The 18,127-nt window shown below is 40.9% G+C and overlaps 1 protein-coding gene across 1 annotated transcript; it reads left to right on the forward strand.

Annotated features, from left to right (window-relative positions):
• The first annotated feature begins 1,956 nt into the window (after nt 1-1,956).
• On the forward strand, nt 1,957-14,897 carry fgfbp3 (fibroblast growth factor binding protein 3). The gene is made up of 3 exons (XM_072390508.1): nt 1,957-2,021; nt 11,862-12,135; nt 12,307-14,897. Exons 2-3 carry the CDS (start codon nt 11,867-11,869, stop codon nt 12,749-12,751), a joined length of 714 nt encoding a protein of 237 aa, XP_072246609.1. The 5' UTR covers nt 1,957-2,021; nt 11,862-11,866; the 3' UTR covers nt 12,752-14,897.
• The last annotated feature ends 3,230 nt before the right edge of the window (nt 14,898-18,127 follow it).

Genomic DNA, 18,127 nt, shown 5'->3' on the forward strand with positions numbered 1-18,127 from the left:
TTTTCCTACTACAGACTTTAAATAAACCCCAAATTGGTTGGTTTTTTTGGTTGTTTTTGGTGTATTTCTGCAGCCCAGAAAAGTTTGTGCCCCTCAAGTTTTATTTTCCTTCTACAGACTTTAAATAAACCCCAAATTCATTGTTTTTTTGGTTGTTTTTGGTGTATTTCTGCAGCCCAGAAAAGTTTGTGCCCCTCAAGTTTTATTTTCCTTCTACAGACTTTAAATAAACCCCAAATTGGTTGTTTTTTGGTTGTTTTTGGTGTATTTCTGCAGCCCAGAAAAGTTTGTGCTCCTCAACTTTTATTTTCCTACTACAGACTTTAAATAAACACCAAATTGTTTTTTTTTTTGTTGTTTTTGGTGTATTTCTGCAGCCCAGAAAAGTTTCTGCTCCTCAAGTTTTATTTTCCTACTACAGACTTTAAATAAACCCCAAATTGTTGGGTTTTTTTGGTTGTTTTTGGTGTATTTCTGCCACCCAGAAAAGTTTGTGCTCCTCAACTTTTATTTTCCTTCTACAGACTTTAAATAAACCCCAAATTGGTTTTTTTTTTGGTTGTTTTTGGTGTATTTCTGCAGCCCAGAAAAGTTTGTGCTCCTCAACTTTTATTTTCCTACTACAGACTTTAAATAAACCCCAAATTGTTGGGTTTTTTTGGTTGTTTTTGGTGTATTTCTGCAGCCCAGAAAAGTTTGTGCCCCTCAAGTTTTATTTTCCTTCTACAGACTTTAAATAAACCCCAAATTCATTGTTTTTTTGGTTGTTTTTGGTGTATTTCTGCAGCCCAGAAAAGTTTGTGCCCCTCAAGTTTTATTTTCCTTCTACAGACTTTAAATAAACCCCAAATTGGTTGTTTTTTGGTTGTTTTTGGTGTATTTCTGCAGCCCAGAAAAGTTTGTGCTCCTCAACTTTTATTTTCCTACTACAGACTTTAAATAAACCCCAAATTGTTGGGTTTTTTTGGTTGTTTTTGGTGTATTTCTGCAGCCCAGAAAAGTTTGTGCCCCTCAAGTTTTATTTTCCTTCTACAGACTTTAAATAAACCCCAAATTCATTGTTTTTTTGGTTGTTTTTGGTGTATTTCTGCAGCCCAGAAAAGTTTGTGCCCCTCAAGTTTTATTTTCCTACTACAGACTTTAAATAAACCCCAAATTGGTTGGTTTTTTTGGTTGTTGGTGGATTTCTGCAGCCCAGAAAAGTTTGTGCTCCTCAAGTTTTATTTTCCTTCTACAGACTTTAAATAAACCCCAAATTCATTGTTTTTTTGGTTGTTTTTGGTGTATTTCTGCAGCCCAGAAAAGTTTGTGCCCCTCAAGTTTTATTTTCCTTCTACAGACTTTAAATAAACCCCAAATTGGTTGTTTTTTGGTTGTTTTTGGTGTATTTCTGCAGCCCAGAAAAGTTTGTGCTCCTCAACTTTTATTTTCCTACTACAGACTTTAAATAAACACCAAATTGTTTTTTTTTTTGTTGTTTTTGGTGTATTTCTGCAGCCCAGAAAAGTTTCTGCTCCTCAAGTTTTATTTTCCTACTACAGACTTTAAATAAACCCCAAATTGTTGGGTTTTTTTGGTTGTTTTTGGTGTATTTCTGCAGCCCAGAAAAGTTTGTGCCCCATAACTTTTATTTTCCTTCTACAGACTTTAAATAAACCCCAAATTCATTGTTTTTTTTGGTTGTTTTTGGTGTATTTCTGCAGCCCAGAAAAGTTTCCCCCGATGAACAAAGATGTGTTTTGTTCAAACTCTGAGTGACACTGAAGGATACAAATTCACAAACTGTCAGTCGCACAAAGAGAAAAATCTTGGCAAGTGTGTCCATTGTCCAGTTCTCACATGTATATGGGGGGGGGTGGATGTGGGAGGGATCCTTGCGTTTTGGTGGGCAGTTCTTCGTATAGTTTCCCCCAAACCCCCACCTCTTCCTCCTCCTTTATCCTCGTCTTCTGCCCCCTTTTATCTGAGTTTTTGAGGCCCCCGCATTCTCACAGCGACTCAGAACCGAGGAGCGTCACATGGTAAGAACACCCGGCCTCTGCTCACACTAAACAACCAATTCGCATCTCCTCTGCTTTTCCACGTCTTTGAAAAAAGGTCGAACCAAATTACAGACAGCCAGGAAAAAATGGTCTTTACTCGGGTGCGTTTGGAGGAGACGGCGGCTGCTTAGCCAGAGGATTATTTTTGGTTTTTTGGCGTCTTTGTCTTTCATCTTCCAGAAACTCTGGTTAAGATGCTGTGCTGGAAGGTGAATTTTACCACTGAAGTGCTTTTTCTGTCACATTCAGACACAAACAAAAGGAGGAACTTTGCACCATAGTAAGACACAGCTACTAAAGATCCAAAACAAGAAAGCACTCAAAGATTTGTGCTGTTATTTAGCTTCCTATAGTCTGAGAGATTAAGCATCTTCTGCCTTTAGGTAGCAGCGAGGATGCTGCCATTATCCCTGAGTTGGCAGCACTGAAGGTAAATGGCCCGATAAATTTGGGGTTTATAAAGTGGATTTGGCCACATTGGGTGCATTTTTCGTTACTTTTCACAAAAATCCCTGATGTAAGTACATGTGTTCATATCGGAGAGCAAGAAAAATAGAAGAGTTTGTTTACTTTTGGAGTATTATACACACATTTACTGCTTCTTTTGGGCTTTATCTGTCTGCTTCAGCAGCATCAGACACTGGATCTTCCATCAACATCACAAATCCTTTGGCTTTTTTGTCCTGGGTCATCTTCCGATGGTCTAAAACAGGCACCACACAAGGTTGTTGGTGCAGAATCTTTGCTGCAATCTCCTCATCTGCACAAAATGCTGTTAAATCAGTTAGCATTACTGTTAATCATCAGCAGCCATCAGCTGACTTTGCTCAGCTGTCCAATAAACTCTTCTGGTTGTCCCCAACCACAGATTCATTTCTCTCTGATGGACGATGTTTCTCCTGATGCCGACCAGGCTCATAATCATAAAACTGTTGTCTGTTATGTGTGTTTCTATCTATCTTTTCATCTCTTCAGCATCCAAATTAATTTATGGATCAATTTTCCTTATTATTAGAGCCGCTCCAGATGTTTCTCATGCGACTTAGCTGCAGGGCTGTGTTTAATAGTCAATAAAAGTGATATTAAAACATCTTTAAATGTTTACTGTAAGGCATATCTATTCGTTAAACCAAGTTCTTGCTACACTTTAAGCTGCTCAGGTTGATATCCTGCACTTTGGTGCTGAATCTGGACAGATTCCCAATTAAAAAGCAAAAGATTTTCCACACAATCATTAACTAGACTCATTTCTTTTGGATTTTCGACCATAAAGTATCTCTCTCCGCGTGGTTTTAAACCCCAGAAGGTGGCCATCTCCATCAGTTATCTACCTCTGAGGCATGAAAAGGAGTGTATCCATGTCACTCTGCTTCTCCGAGGAGAATAAAAACACAATGCTTCTTATTTTCAGGTGACTTTACCTTCAGTAAAACACTGATGTGAACTTTCTGAGTAGAGATGACCCTGAATGTTTAAACTTTTATCACTACAGCAGCCTGTGTTTCATGCATGAAGCAAACATTTCACCTGAGTTTGCTCCATTTTTATGCATTAGGATCATTCTTTATTCACTTTGGTTGCACATGGAGAGTTACAGTCACGTGCACATTCTGTGCTCGAGCTCTTGGAGGACTCAGACTTTGAGTAATTCCCCATAGATGTCCTTGTAATACACACCCTGAGTACAGCTGGTCCTCACTAATGCTTCAAGTTGCTTCCATAGTTGACCTGCTGCAGGATTAACAAGCCAAAAGTTTGCAAATCTCTGACATCTGTTTGATTTCATTTAACAAATGTAAATGTAATTTATTCCTACAGCCCTTTACAACAATCCATTTCGGTACCAAAGTGCTTTACAGCAGATAATAAATAAAGAAAAGAATAAGTAAAAAACAATAAAATAACAGCAAAATTGAATAAGATAATATAAAAGAGTCACCATTCTACTGGGTATTAAAAGCCATCTGAAATAAATATGTTTTTAGCCCTGATTTAAAGAGGCCCAGGTCAGAAATAAGACGCATCTGAGGGGGGGGGAGCTTATTCCAGAGCCTGGGGGCACCCCAGGGCTTGTATTTGGACCTGAACACTTCCAGAAAAAGTTGATTTGTTGACCTCAGAGCTCTGCCAGGGTTACAGTTAAAAGCTCAGATAAATACGATGGGGTGAGGCCGTTAAGAGCTTTAAAACCAAACTTTAAAAGTTTAAAATCAGTTCTATGAAGGACAGGAAGCCAGTGAAGGGAGTTAAGAACAGGAGTGATAACAAGCCAAAAGTTTGCAAATCTGTTTGATTTTATTTGTTCCAAATGGGAAAAAAAGTTTAGATAAAGTCTGAGGCCAAACTTCCCCGATGCTCTCTAATCTGACTGCACCCAGACATGTTTTGCTAGCTTTTGTTTTGGCTGATTACTGGTAACCTCTGCATGATGAAATGAACCATGCTGTGGTTCAGACTCTTACATATACATATAAAAACAAATAATCCAGATTCTTCTTCCATAGATGCAGGTTGCAAATGTAAAATAAGAAGCTGTGACAGAACAGCAAAAAGTGATCAATAAAACCGACACTTCCACTCCAGTGTTAGCTGACGGCAACATGTCCAGTCCGGACTCCACTTGGGGGAGTGTTTCTGCCGCATGGCTGATTTTCAATAAGCCGCTGACCTCCTCACACTGGGCCCTTTGTCCATTTCTTCACCATTTAACACTCGTATGTCAAGTCATTCTTTTCTTACACCTCTGATCCTCTGGACTCCAGGAGGAAGGCAGAACAAAAACTCCACTTTGAACCTTTTTAAGAATTACTCGAGCGAAATTATTCCGGTAAAAAACACATTTTAAAAGACACTTTCGAGTGTTTAAGGCTCTAGTTTCCTTGTAGGAATCATTAAGATTCCTCTCAATACCTTTATCCCAGTCTTACTCTTAATTATGTGGTTGGATTAATGTTGCTGCATTTTTATTTATTTTTTATTTTGCTTCTAAAAGGCTACTTACAGTACCAGCTAAAGGCTTTTCCTTTGATCCACCTTTGTTGACTGCTTCTGCTATCCTGGTTCAATTAAACACACATAGACCTTTCACCTTTCCTGACTGCTTTTACAGTACCAGCTAAAGGCTACTTACAGTACCAGCTAAAAGGCTACTTACAGTACCAGCTAAAGGCTACTTACAGTACCAGCTAAAGGCTACTTACAGTACCAGCTAAAAGGCTACTTACAGTACCAGCTAAAGGCTACTAACAGTACCAGCTAAAGGCTACTTATAGTACCAGCTAAAGGCTACTTACAGTACCAGCTAAAAGGCTACTTACAGTGCCAGCTAAAGGCTACTTATAGTACCAGCTAAAGGCTACTTACAGTACCAGCTAAAGGCTACTTACAGTACCAGCTAAAGGCTACTTATAGTACCAGCTAAAAGGCTACTTACAGTACCAGCTAAAGGCTACTTACAGTACCAGCTAAAGGCTACTTACAGTACCAGCTAAAAGGCTACTTACAGTACCAGCTAAAAGGCTACTTACAGTACCAGCTAAAAGGCTACTTACAGTACCAGCTAAAGGCTACTTACAGTACCAGCTAAAAGGCTATTTACAGTACCAGCTAAAGGCTACTTACAGTACCAGCTAAAAGGCTACTTACAGTACCAGCTAAAGGCTACTTACAGTACCAGCTAAAAGGCTACTTACAGTACCAGCTAAAGGCTACTTACAGTACCAGCTAAAAGGCTATTTACAGTACCAGCTAAAGGCTACTTACAGTACCAGCTAAAAGGCTACTTACAGTACCAGCTAAAGGCTACTTACAGTACCAGCTAAAAGGCTACTTACAGTACCAGCTAAAGGCTACTTACAGTACCAGCTAAAGGCTACTTACAGTACCAGCTAAAAGGCTATTTACAGTACCAGCTAAAGGCTACTTACAGTACCAGCTAAAAGGCTACTTACAGTACCAGCTAAAAGGCTATTTACAGTACCAGCTAAAGGCTACTTACAGTACCAGCTAAAAGGCTACTTACAGTACCAGCTAAAAGGCTACTTACAGTACCAGCTAAAGGCTACTTACAGTACCAGCTAAAGGCTACTTACAGTACCAGCTAAAAGGCTATTTACAGTACCAGCTAAAGGCTACTTACAGTACCAGCTAAAAGGCTACTTACAGTACCAGCTAAAAGGCTACTTACAGTACCAGCTAAAGGCTACTTACAGTACCAGCTAAAAGGCTACTTACAGTACCAGCTAAAAGGCTACTTACAGTACCAGCTAAAAGGCTACTTACAGTACCAGCTAAAGGCTACTTATAGTACCAGCTAAAGGCTACTTACAGTACCAGTTAAAGGCTACTTACAGTACCAGCTAAAGGCTACTTACAGTACCAGTTAAAGGCTTTCCTGTTACTAAGTTGCACTCGAAACAGTAACTTTTCTTATTGGAAATTAACAACGCCCATATTTAGTTAAAGGCCTATTGTTTCTAACAATTGTTAGTTAAATAATCCCAATTTATCCCCAATAATCACACTATTTCTCGCCAACAATAGTAACACAAAGGGTTCCTTACCATAAATCCACTGGTAAGTTCAACAACGAAGAATCCAGCGAGTCTGTCCACTGATTCAAAAATGGATTCTGTCACCTTTCCTCCAGCCAGTGGCAGCCGGCATCTATCAGAAACTCTGCTGAGAGGACTTCAGTTAGGAGTCCTGGACTCCCCCGTGCACGGTTTCAGCTCCGATCCTGGAAGGTGGAAAGGACTTAGAATCCGGCTCGAAGGACCAATATGTTAGAAAAATTCTCTCAAAATTAGGCTCAGAGTCGCTGGATACGATTAACACAAAACATTTATTTCTTGCAAGAAAGAGACAAGTCGGCACAAGCTGTCAGGAAGCTGCTCAGAGTTGTCTGACTAACAAAATGGCGCTATTGCTATTTATATTGTTTATGTTTGCTGGCCACACAATGTTATGGGAAAGGGACGTTCAATGTTATGGGAAAAGGCATTTCTCGCCATTTAATATTATGGGAAGGGACGTTCAAAGTTATGGGAAAAGGCATTTCTCACCATTTAATATTATGGGAAGGGACGTTCAATGTTATGGGAAAAGGCGCATTTCTCGCCATTTAATGTTATGGGAAGGGACGTTCAATGTTATGGGAAAAGGCGCATTTCTCGCCATTTAATGTTATGGGAAGGGACGTTCAATGTTATGGGAAAAGGCGCATTTCTCGCCATTTAATGTTATGGGAAGGGACGTTCAATGTTATGGGAAAAGGCATTTCTCGCCATTTAATATTATGGGAAGGGACGTTCAATGTTATGGGAAAAGGCATTTCTCGCCATTTAACATTATGGGAAGGGACGTTCAATGTTATGGGAAAAGGCGCATTTCTCGCCATTTAATGTTATGGGAAGGGACGTTCAATGTTATGGGAAAAGGCGCATTTCTCGCCATTTAATGTTATGGGAAGGGACGTTCAATGTTATGGGAAAAGGCGCATTTCTCTCCATTTAATATTATGGGAAGGGACATTCAATGTTATGGGAAAAGGCGCATTTCTCACCATTTAATATTATGGGAAGGGACGTTCAATGTTATGGGAAAAGGCGCATTTCTCACCATTTAATGTTATGGGAAGGGACGTTCAATGTTATGGGAAAAGGTGCATTTCTCACCATTTAATATTATGGGAAGGGACGTTCAATGTTATGGGAAAAGGCATTTCTCACCATTTAATATTATGGGAAGGGACGTTCAATGTTATGGGAAAAGGCATTTCTCGCCATTTAATATTATGGTAAGGGAAGTTTTGTTATGGGAAAAGGCGCATTTCTCACCATTTAATATTATGGGAAGGGACGTTCAATGTTATGGGAAAAGGCGCATTTCTCACCATTTAATGTTATGGGAAGGGACGTTCAATGTTATGGGAAAAGGCGCATTTCTCGCCATTTAATGTTATGGGAAGGGACGTTCAATGTTATGGGAAAAGGCGCATTTCTCACCATTTAATATTATGGGAAGGGACGTTCAATGTTATGGGAAAAGGCATTTCTCACCATTTAATATAATGGGAAGGTACGTTCAATGTTATGGGAAAAGGCGTTTCTCGCCATTTAATATTATGGGAAGGGACGTTCAATGTTATGGGAAAAGGCGCATTTCTCACCATTTAATATTATGGGAAGGGACGTTCAATGTTATGGGAAAAGGTGCATTTCTCGCCATTTAATGTTATGGGAAGGGACGTTCAATGTTATGGGAAAAGGCGCATTTCTCACCATTTAATATTATGAGAAGGGACGTTCAATGTTATGGGAAAAGGCGCATTTCTCACCATTTAATATTATGGGAAGGGACGTTCAATGTTATGGGAAAAGGCGCATTTCTCACCATTTAATATTATGGGAAGGGACGTTCAATGTTATGGGAAAAGGCGCATTTCTCGCCATTTAATGTTATGGGAAGGGACGTTCAATGTTATGGGAAAAGGCGCATTTCTCACCATTTAATATTATGAGAAGGGACGTTCAATGTTATGGGAAAAGGCGCATTTCTCACCATTTAATATCATGGGAAGGGACGTTCAATGTTATGGGAAAAGGCGCATTTCTCACCATTTAATATTATGGGAAGGGACGTTCAATGTTATGGGAAAAGGCGCATTTCTCACCATTTAATATTATGGGAAGGGACGTTCAATGTTATGGGAAAAGGCGCATTTCTCTCCATTTAATATTATGGGAAGGGACGTTCAATGTTATGGGAAAAAGCACTTCTCGCCATTTAATATTATGGGAAGGGAAGTTCAATGTTATGGGAAAAGGCATTTCTCACCATTTAATGTTATGGGAAGGGACGTTCAATGTTATGGGAAAAGGCGCATTTCTCGCCATTTAATATTATGGGAAGACGAGTTCAGACAGTCAAAACACTTTTGCTTTGCTACATAGTATTATGAGAACCAAAAGACAGGAGGAGGCCTCCCCCCCATCACAGAAACTCTTATTCATGCAGCTTTTCTCATAGAATAACTCTATAATTTTTCTAACAACAACTTTCAAGGAAACTTGCTTCATTGGTAAGTTTTATTGTGTGTCTGCACCATGTTGGTATGTGATGGCAAATAAACTGCTAAAACAGACATGGCAATAAGATACTTTAGGGTTCCTGCAACAGAAACTGATGCCAGATCTACTAAAACATCTCAAGCTTCAGCTTCTAGACGACCGTTTCTCACTCAGATTAAGACTTTGAGGACTTTTTCGATGGAAACCACAGATCTTGGGCATAAAGCAGTAAGTTTGAGGGTTCCTGAGTACCTTCTGACCTTCAGCCAAAGAACTTCAGCCACTTCTTTACAGTACACAGAGGTTCCCGGGTCCGTCTCCTGTCTTTGTCAGCCTGGCATCTGCTTTTACAATGAGGGAAATCAGAGAAATGTCGGTGGTTTTAATGGGGAAAAGAGCGACAACGAAGACATTCCAGATGTTTCACCAGCTGAAAACCTTTAGATACAACCAGGAATCCTCTATCAGACAGGAACGGGACAACGTTCCTCTCCCAAAGGTCCAGCAGCTGCTCTGCTCAGTTCCAGATGTTTCACCAGCTGAAAACCTTTAGATACAACCAGGAATCCTCTATCAGACAGGAACGGGACAACGTTCCTCTCCCAAAGGTCCAGCTGCTGCTCTCCTCAGTTCCAGATGTTTCACCAGCTGAAAACCTTTAGATACAACCAGGAATCCTCCATCAGACAGGAACGGGACAACGTTCCTCTCCCAAAGGTCCAGCAGCTGCTCTCCTCAGTTCCAGATGTTTCACCACCTGAAAACCTTCAGATACAACTAGGAATCCTCCATCAGACAGGAACGGGACAACGTTCCTCTCCCAAAGGTCCAGCAGCTGCTCTCCTCAGTTCCAGATGTTTCACCAGCTGAAAACCTTTAGATACAACCAGGAATCCTCTATCAGACAGGAACGGGACAACGTTCCTCTCCCAAAGGTCCAGCTGCTGCTCTCCTCAGTTCCAGATGTTTCAGCAGCTGAAAACCTTTAGATACAACCAGGAATCCTCTATCAGACAGGAACGGGACAACGTTCCTCTCCCAAAGGTCCAGCAGCTGCTCTCCTCAGTTCCAGATGTTTCAGCAGCTGAAAACCTTTAGATACAACCAGGAATCCTCTATCAGACAGGAACGGGACAACGTTCCTCTCCCAAAGGTCCAGCAGCTGCTCTCCTCAGTTCCAGATGTTTCACCACCTGAAAACCTTCAGATACAACTAGGAATCCTCCATCAGACAGGAACGGGACAACGTTCCTCTCCCAAAGGTCCAGCAGCTGCTCTCCTCAGTTCCAGATGTTTCACCAGCTGAAAACCTTTAGATACAACCAGGAATCCTCTATCAGACAGGAACGGGACAACGTTCCTCTCCCAAAGGTCCAGCTGCTGCTCTCCTCAGTTCCAGATGTTTCACCAGCTGAAAACCTTTAGATACAACCAGGAATCCTCTATCAGACAGGAACGGGACAACGTTCCTCTCCCAAAGGTCCAGCTGCTGCTCTCCTCAGTTCCAGATGTTTCACCACCTGAAAACCTTTAGATACAACCAGGAATCCTCTATCAGACAGGAACGGGACAACGTTCCTCTCCCAAAGGTCCAGCTGCTGCTCTGCTCAGTTCCAGATGTTTCACCAGCTGAAAACCTTTAGATACAACCAGGAATCCTCTATCAGACAGGAACGGGACAACGTTCCTCTCCCAAAGGTCCAGCTGCTGCTCTGCTCAGTTCCAGATGTTTCACCAGCTGAAAACCTTTAGATACAACCAGGAATCCTCTATCAGACAGGAACGGGACAACGTTCCTCTCCCAAAGGTCCAGCTGCTGCTCTGCTCAGTTCCAGATGTTTCACCAGCTGAAAACCTTTAGATACAACCAGGAATCCTCCATCAGACAGGAACGGGACAACGTTCCTCTCCCAAAGGTCCAGCAGCTGCTCTGCTCAGTTCCAGATGTTTCACCAGCTAAAAACCTTTAGATACAACCAGGAATCCTCTATCAGACAGGAACGGGACAACGTTCCTCTCCCAAAGGTCCAGCAGCTGCTCTCCTCAGTTCCAGATGTTTCACCAGCTGAAAACCTTTAGATGCAACCAGGAATCCTCTATCAGACAGGAACGGGACAACGTTCCTCTCCCAAAGGTCCAGCAGCTGCTCTGCTCAGTTCCAGATGTTTCACCAGCTGAAAACCTTTAGATACAACCAGGAATCCTCTATCAGACAGGAACGGGACAACGTTCCTCTCCCAAAGGTCCGGCAGCTGCTCTCCTCAGTTCCAGATGTTTCCAGATGTTGTTAAAAGAAGAGGGGAAGCTGCACAGTGGGAATCATGGACCAGATACACTGTTTTCTCTTGGATTAATCAGAGGTAGTTGTCCTCTGCATGATGGACGCCAGGTAGTCGGTTAAGTTAAATGAATTTTAAGGAATAAATATAGCTGGATATCATCGGCATATTCTTATAATCTGTTCAGTAAGAATGCAGAAAGCATTCACAAAACCGAGTTGTTGACTTCGCTTTCTCTTGAGTCTTTACCCAAAAGCTCTAACAACTGAAGTTACCCACTGAGTTATTTACAGCATCATTATTGCTGCATCCTGGGCTTAGAGCCATCCAGGATTATTGCTTTAAATACACAAAATACAGATTTATACAGGTAAAGGGAGAACTTTCTTGCTCATTATATACAATTTAATGTTTCTAGATGGCATGTTCTGCTCTAACACTGTTGACATTCAGCATATGTCCCTCCTCAGCCACCATGCGCTTTGTGCAGTGCAGCGTTTTCCTCCTCCTCTGCCTCTTCTTCCTAACTGAGGCCAAGCGCCAGCCTGGCGAGGAAAAACATGAAAAGCCCCGCCAGCCTCCGCCGTCGCCCCAGCCCGCCAAGAGACCCAGAAACCGCTCGGTGCTCAGCTCTGGAGAGCTGACCACAAAGGAGGGCCATAGCTGCACCTGGCAGACGTCTGGTGAGGGTTTGGTGAGCCTGCTGGTGAACTGCAGCACCAAAACTAAAGGTGACCAGGAGAGGTGAGGCACGACAAAGCGAAAATGTCCATAAGAATGTGGCAAATATGTTTTATGCTTTGGAAAAGGGGGATAATTTGCTATACTGGAGGGAAATAAACCAGTTTAGCCAATAATAAAGCTAATAGGAGGCTTTATTTGCACCTTTTTGTCTTCAACTTGTCCTCCTTTTAGGTACTGGTGTCGTTACGCTGGTAAACCAGACCTCTGTCAGGCGTATGGGGTGAAGTCCAGCCAGTATTGGAAGCAGCTGGTGGGAAAACTGAAGAAAAGGGGGAACGCCTGCGAAGGAGAAAAGGTCTTAAAGGCCAAAACCTGTAAGAAGGCGCCCGCCGAGGCCCACATGAAGTTCGCCGAGCGCAGCGGGGAAGAGGAAAAGAAAGGAGGGAAAGAAGGAGGGAAGAAGAAGGGAGCAGCTGGTGGGAAGAACTCAGATGGGGGAAAGGTAGAGAAGAAGAAGAAGAAGGAAAAGGAGGATGAAGAGGAGAAGAAGAAGAAAGAAGAGGTGACTGAATTTGACGATGAATTGTTGGTCAACGACATGGATCCCGTGCAGAGTTACTGCAGCGAGGGATGGCACTCCGTCTGCGCCTTCTTTGTCAGGTTTTTTGAGGGTTGAAGAGAAGTCGGAGAAATGGAGACGTCTTTGGTTTTTATTGGCATGAATCGAGGAAAATTATATTTCTTAATCTCGAGGGAAGCACCAGGCAGCTCATTTATTTGAATAGGTGTAAAATCTTCTCTGTCGAAGTTAAGCAAAACACCATCTGGATGTTTCGTCCCCTCAAATTTTACTAGTTTCATGTCACTGGTTACATTTTACTGGTTAAATCTCACTGGTTACATGTCACTGGTTACATTTTACTGGTTAATTGTCACTGGTTACATATCACTAGTTAAATGTCACTGGTTACATGTCACTGGTTAATTGTCACTGGTTAAATCTCACTGGTTAAATCTCACTGGTTAAATCTCACTGGTTACATTTTACTGGTTAAATCTCACTGGTTACATGTTACTTGTTATATGTCACTGGTTAAATTTCACTGGTTATATGTCACTGGTTAAATCTCACTGGTTACATGTTACTTGTTATATGTCACTGGTTATATTTCACTGGTTATATGTCACTGGTTAATTGTCACTGGTTACATGTTACTTGTTATATGTCACTGGTTATATTTCACTGGTTATATGTCACTGGTTACATTTTACTGGTTACATTTTACTGGTTAAATCTCACTGGTTACATGTTACTTGTTATATGTCACTGGTTATATTTCACTGGTTATATGTCACTGGTTAATTGTCACTGGTTACATGTTACTTGTTATATGTCACTGGTTATATTTCACTGGTTATATGTCACTGGTTAAATCTCACTGGTTACATGTTACTTGTTATATGTCACTGGTTATATTTCACTGGTTATATGTCACTGGTTACATCTCATTGGTTACATCTCATTGGTTATATCTCACTGGTTACATGTCACTAGTTATATGTCACTGGTTAATTGTCACTGGTTACATATCACTAGTTAAATGTCACTGGTTACATGTCACTGGTTAAATCTCACTGGTTACATGTTACTTGTTGTATGTCACTGGTTATATTTCACTGGTTATATGTCACTGGTTATATTTCACTGGTTACATGTTACTTGTTGTATGTCACTGGTTATATTTTACTGGTTATATGTCACTGGTTGTATGTCACTGGTTACATATCACTAGTTAAATGTCACTGGTTACATGTCACTGGTTAAATGTCACTGGTTACATGTCACTGGTTATATTTCACTGGTTACATGTTACTTGTTGTATGTCACTGGTTATATTTTACTGGTTATATGTCACTGGTTGTATGTCACTGGTTACATATCACTAGTTAAATGTCACTGGTTACATGTCACTGGTTAAATGTCACTGGTTACATGTCACTGGTTATATGTCACTGGTTAAATCTCACTGGTTACATGTCACTGGTTATATTTCACTGGTTAAATCTCATTGGTTACATGTTACTTGTTAAATGTCACTGGTTACATGTCACTGGTTAAATGTCACTGGTTAAATGTCACTGGTTACATGTTACTTGTTATATGTCACTGGTTATATTTCACTGGTTATATGTCACTGGTTAAATCTCATTGGTTACATGTTACTTGTTATATGTCACTGGTTAAATCTTACTGGTTACATGTTATCTGTTATATGTCACTGGTTAATTGTCACTGGTTACATGTCACTGGTTACATGTAACTGGTTAAATATCAGTCGAACGATAATCTAAATGATGCAAAGTTATCATATAAAACCAATCAACCTTGAATGAAAGCTATAATCCAGTATAAATTTCACACACAGATTATCTTCTGTCATAACCTCCCTGAAAAATCAATCAGTCTGATTATATTTGATGTCACATTTTGTAAATGGATTGTTTTTAGCTCTGAGGTGTTCTTGTTGTTCTTATTTAGTTGTATTAGACTTTAAATCCGAGTTGTTGTGTACATACTGAGTAGCTTTCTGATGAATTAAAACAATGTTGTGGGACAACAATCAGTCAGTGACTGTAATGATAGAAGTGGTCACTAGATGAATTAACATCTCTTCCTGTCATTATTTCTGTGATGTGACTAAACCTTCGTGTAATTCCTGCTTAAAAACAATCTACTGATAGATGTTGTTTTGTGGATTCGTGTTTTCTTAAAGAAATATTAGCAATGCCTGGAACTCGACAATAAAATGCTCAAAACACCAGCCTGTGTCATTTTAAATATTCCACATTTGGAAGTATGGAAGCCCAGATGTTGAGATCACATTTTAATGACTTCATCATATCAAGATGCTAACGTTTGCTTCGATCTGATAGCGAATACATTCTTTTTGTGATGGAAAACTGACAAGACCCAGAGGATCCCAGGACACAGATGCAGGGAGATTTCAGAACAAGGTGTTTTTTATTGTGACACAGGAGAATTACCTGAACCAATAGGCTGTTAAACTCCTATAAACTACAGCTCTCTCCACTCTAGCAGGAAAACAGAAAGGCTATTAAAGATTACAAATTAACTCTCGCTCTCCTGGTGAGGCGGACATAAACAAAGAAGTTATTAAATCAAAGCGCTCCACTAGCAGAGGTTTCTATGAAAGAAAATGTCTCCAAAAACAGAGGAACGAAAATCAGGCTATGAAAAATTACGTCAGCTAGAACTAAAGCTATGGCAAAAGTCTTACAAACAAAAAGGCTCTGCAGGAGGGCTACAGGCACTAGGATTCAAGGCTTGGAAGTTTACGAGGGATTCAAGGCACGAGGGTGAAGAACTGAGGAGGTGCGACACACTGGCCCAGGACAGAGGGAAAAGCAGAAACGTAAGGTACCTGAAACGAGAGTTTCAAAATAAAACAGGAAATGACGAGACCAAAAGACTTCAGAACAAAACATATCACAGGTTCCTGACAAAAACGTCCCGATGATTTCAGCAGTAACATCTTTAAGTGAGTCGGTCAGCATCTAATATAATCCAGTCCATGTAATTCTGACAGTTCAAAATTACAAAAAGAGGACGGGAGCTTTAAAATCTGATTTATTAAACATTAAAAAGTCATAAAACAGGCACCATAGAGCATCACTAACCGGCGTTTTCCTGCCTCACACAGCTGCTAATGGTCAACATTTCAGACTACACTGGAGGAGAGTGCGGCTATGAAAATTACTAAACAAAGCTCTCTCCACTCTAGGAGGAAAACAGAAAGGCTATTAAAGATTACAAATTAACTCTCGCTCTCCTGGTGAGGCGGACATAAACAAAGAAGTTATTAAATCAAAGCGCTCCTCTAGCGGAGGTTTCTATGAAAGAAAATCTCTCCAAAGACAGAGGAACGAAAATCAGGCTATGAAAAATTACGTCAGCTAGAACTAAAGCTATGGCAAAAGTCTTACAAACAAAAAGCTCTCCAGGAGGGCTACAGGCACTAGGATTCAAGGCTTGGAAGTTTACGAGGGATTCAAGGCGTGAAGAACTGAGGAGTGGCGACACACTGGCTCAGGACAGAGGGAAAAGCAGAGTATTTGAACACATGAGGGAACAGGTGGAAACACTTTGGGATCAGGGCAGACACAAGAGGAAGGGCAAGGTACCTGAAACCAGAGGGAAGTTAATATTTCAAAATAAAACAGGAAATGACGAGACCAAAAGACTTCAGAACAAAACATATCACAGGTTCCTGACAAAAACGTCCCGATGATTTCAGCAGTAACATCTTTAAGTGAGTCGGTCAGCATCTAATATAATCCAGTCCATGTAATTCTGACGGTTCAAACTCACAAACAGAGGACGGGAGCTTTAAAATCTGATTTATTAAACATTAAAAAGTCATAAAACAGGCACCATGGAGCATCACACATCACTAACCGGGGTTTTCCTGCCTCACACGGCTGCTAATGGTCAACATTTCAGGCCTGAAAGCTGAAATCAGGTGTGATCAAATTAACCAGAAGCTCAGTTCCCATAATTAATATATGAAACTGCTTTTTGAGGCGACTGCGTTAGCATGGAAGTCTACATACATGCCCACAGATTCAGTGACAGGAAGTTAATGTCCTACAGCTTTGACCAGTTTTCTTATTACTGCAGCTCTCTTGTGTTTATTGCTGCAGCATTTTTGCTTTTTACCGTCATATAGTCTGTGTCTAAGATGCCTTTTCATGTGAGTGTGCACAGAGAAACCAAACCGTTAAGCTAGGTGCCACAAAGAAAGCCTGACTGGGTTTAATTTCCTCCATCGTACCCCCGTCTAAATGTTTTAAGGTCCAAATCAGAGCCATTAAGCTAGGTGCCACAAAGAAAGCCTGACTGGGTTTAATTTCCTTCATCGTACCCCCGTCTAAATGTTTTAAGGTCCAAATCAGAACCGTTAAGCTAGGTGCCACAAAGAAAGCCTGACTGGGTTTAATTTCCTCCATCCTACCCCCGTCTAAATGTTTTAAGGTCCAAATCAGAACCATTAAGCTAGGTGCCACAAAGAAAGCCTGACTGGGTTTAATTTCCTCCATCGTACCCCCGTCTAAATGTTTTAAGGTCCAAATCAGAGCCATTAAGCTAGGTGCCACAAAGAAAGCCTGACTGGGTTTAATTTCCTCCATCGTACCCCCGTCTAAATGTTTTAAGGTCCAAATCAGAACCATTAAGCTAGGTGCCACACAGAAAGCCTGACTGGGTTTAATTTCCTCCATCGTACCCCCGTCTAAATGTTTTAAGGTCCAAATCAGAACCATTAAGCTAGGTGCCACACAGAAAGCCTGACTGGGTTTAATTTCCTCCATCGTACCCCCGTCTAAATGTTTTAAGGTCCAAATCAGAACCATTAAGCTAGGTGCCACACAGAAAGCCTGACTGGGTTTAATTTCCTTGTGTTTTAAGTGTTTTAAGGTCCAAATCAGAACCATTAAGCTAGGTGCCACACAGAAAGCCTGACTGGGTTTAATTTCCTTGTGTTTTAAGTGTTTTAAGGTCCAAATCAGAACCATTAAGCTAGGTGCCACAAAGAAAGCCTGACTGGGTTTAATTTCCTCCATCGTACCCCCGTCTAAATGTTTTAAGGTCCAAATCAGAACCATTAAGCTAGGTGCCACACAGAAAGCCTGACTGGGTTTAATTTCCTCCATCGTACCCCCGTCTAAATGTTTTAAGGTCCAAATCAGAACCATTAAGCTAGGTGCCACACAGAAAGCCTGACTGGGTTTAATTTCCTTGTGTTTTAAGTGTTTTAAGGTCCAAATCAGAACCATTAAGCTAGGTGCCACACAGAAAGCCTGACTGGGTTTAATTTCCTTGTGTTTTAAGTGTTTTAAGGTCCAAATCAGAACCATTAAGCTAGGTGCCACAAAGAAAGCCTGACTGGGTTTAATTTCCTCCATCGTACCCCCGTCTAAATGTTTTAAGGTCCAAATCAGAGCCATTAAGCTAGGTGCCACAAAGAAAGCCTGA

Source organism: Leuresthes tenuis, unplaced genomic scaffold (genome assembly GCF_036924035.1).
Source record: "Leuresthes tenuis unplaced genomic scaffold, fLeuTen1.0.hap1 SCAF_8, whole genome shotgun sequence".
In the NCBI taxonomy this organism is placed as follows: domain Eukaryota; kingdom Metazoa; phylum Chordata; class Actinopteri; order Atheriniformes; family Atherinopsidae; genus Leuresthes; species Leuresthes tenuis.

Coding starts and splice junctions, on each gene's coding strand:
- fgfbp3 (XM_072390508.1), top strand. CDS start 11,867: ATGCGCTTTGTGCAGTGCAGCGTTTTCCTCCTCCTCTGCCTCTTCTTC. Junction 12,136..12,306: donor ACTAAAGGTGACCAGGAGAG/GTGAGGCACGAC, acceptor TCCTCCTTTTAG/GTACTGGTGTCGTTACGCTG.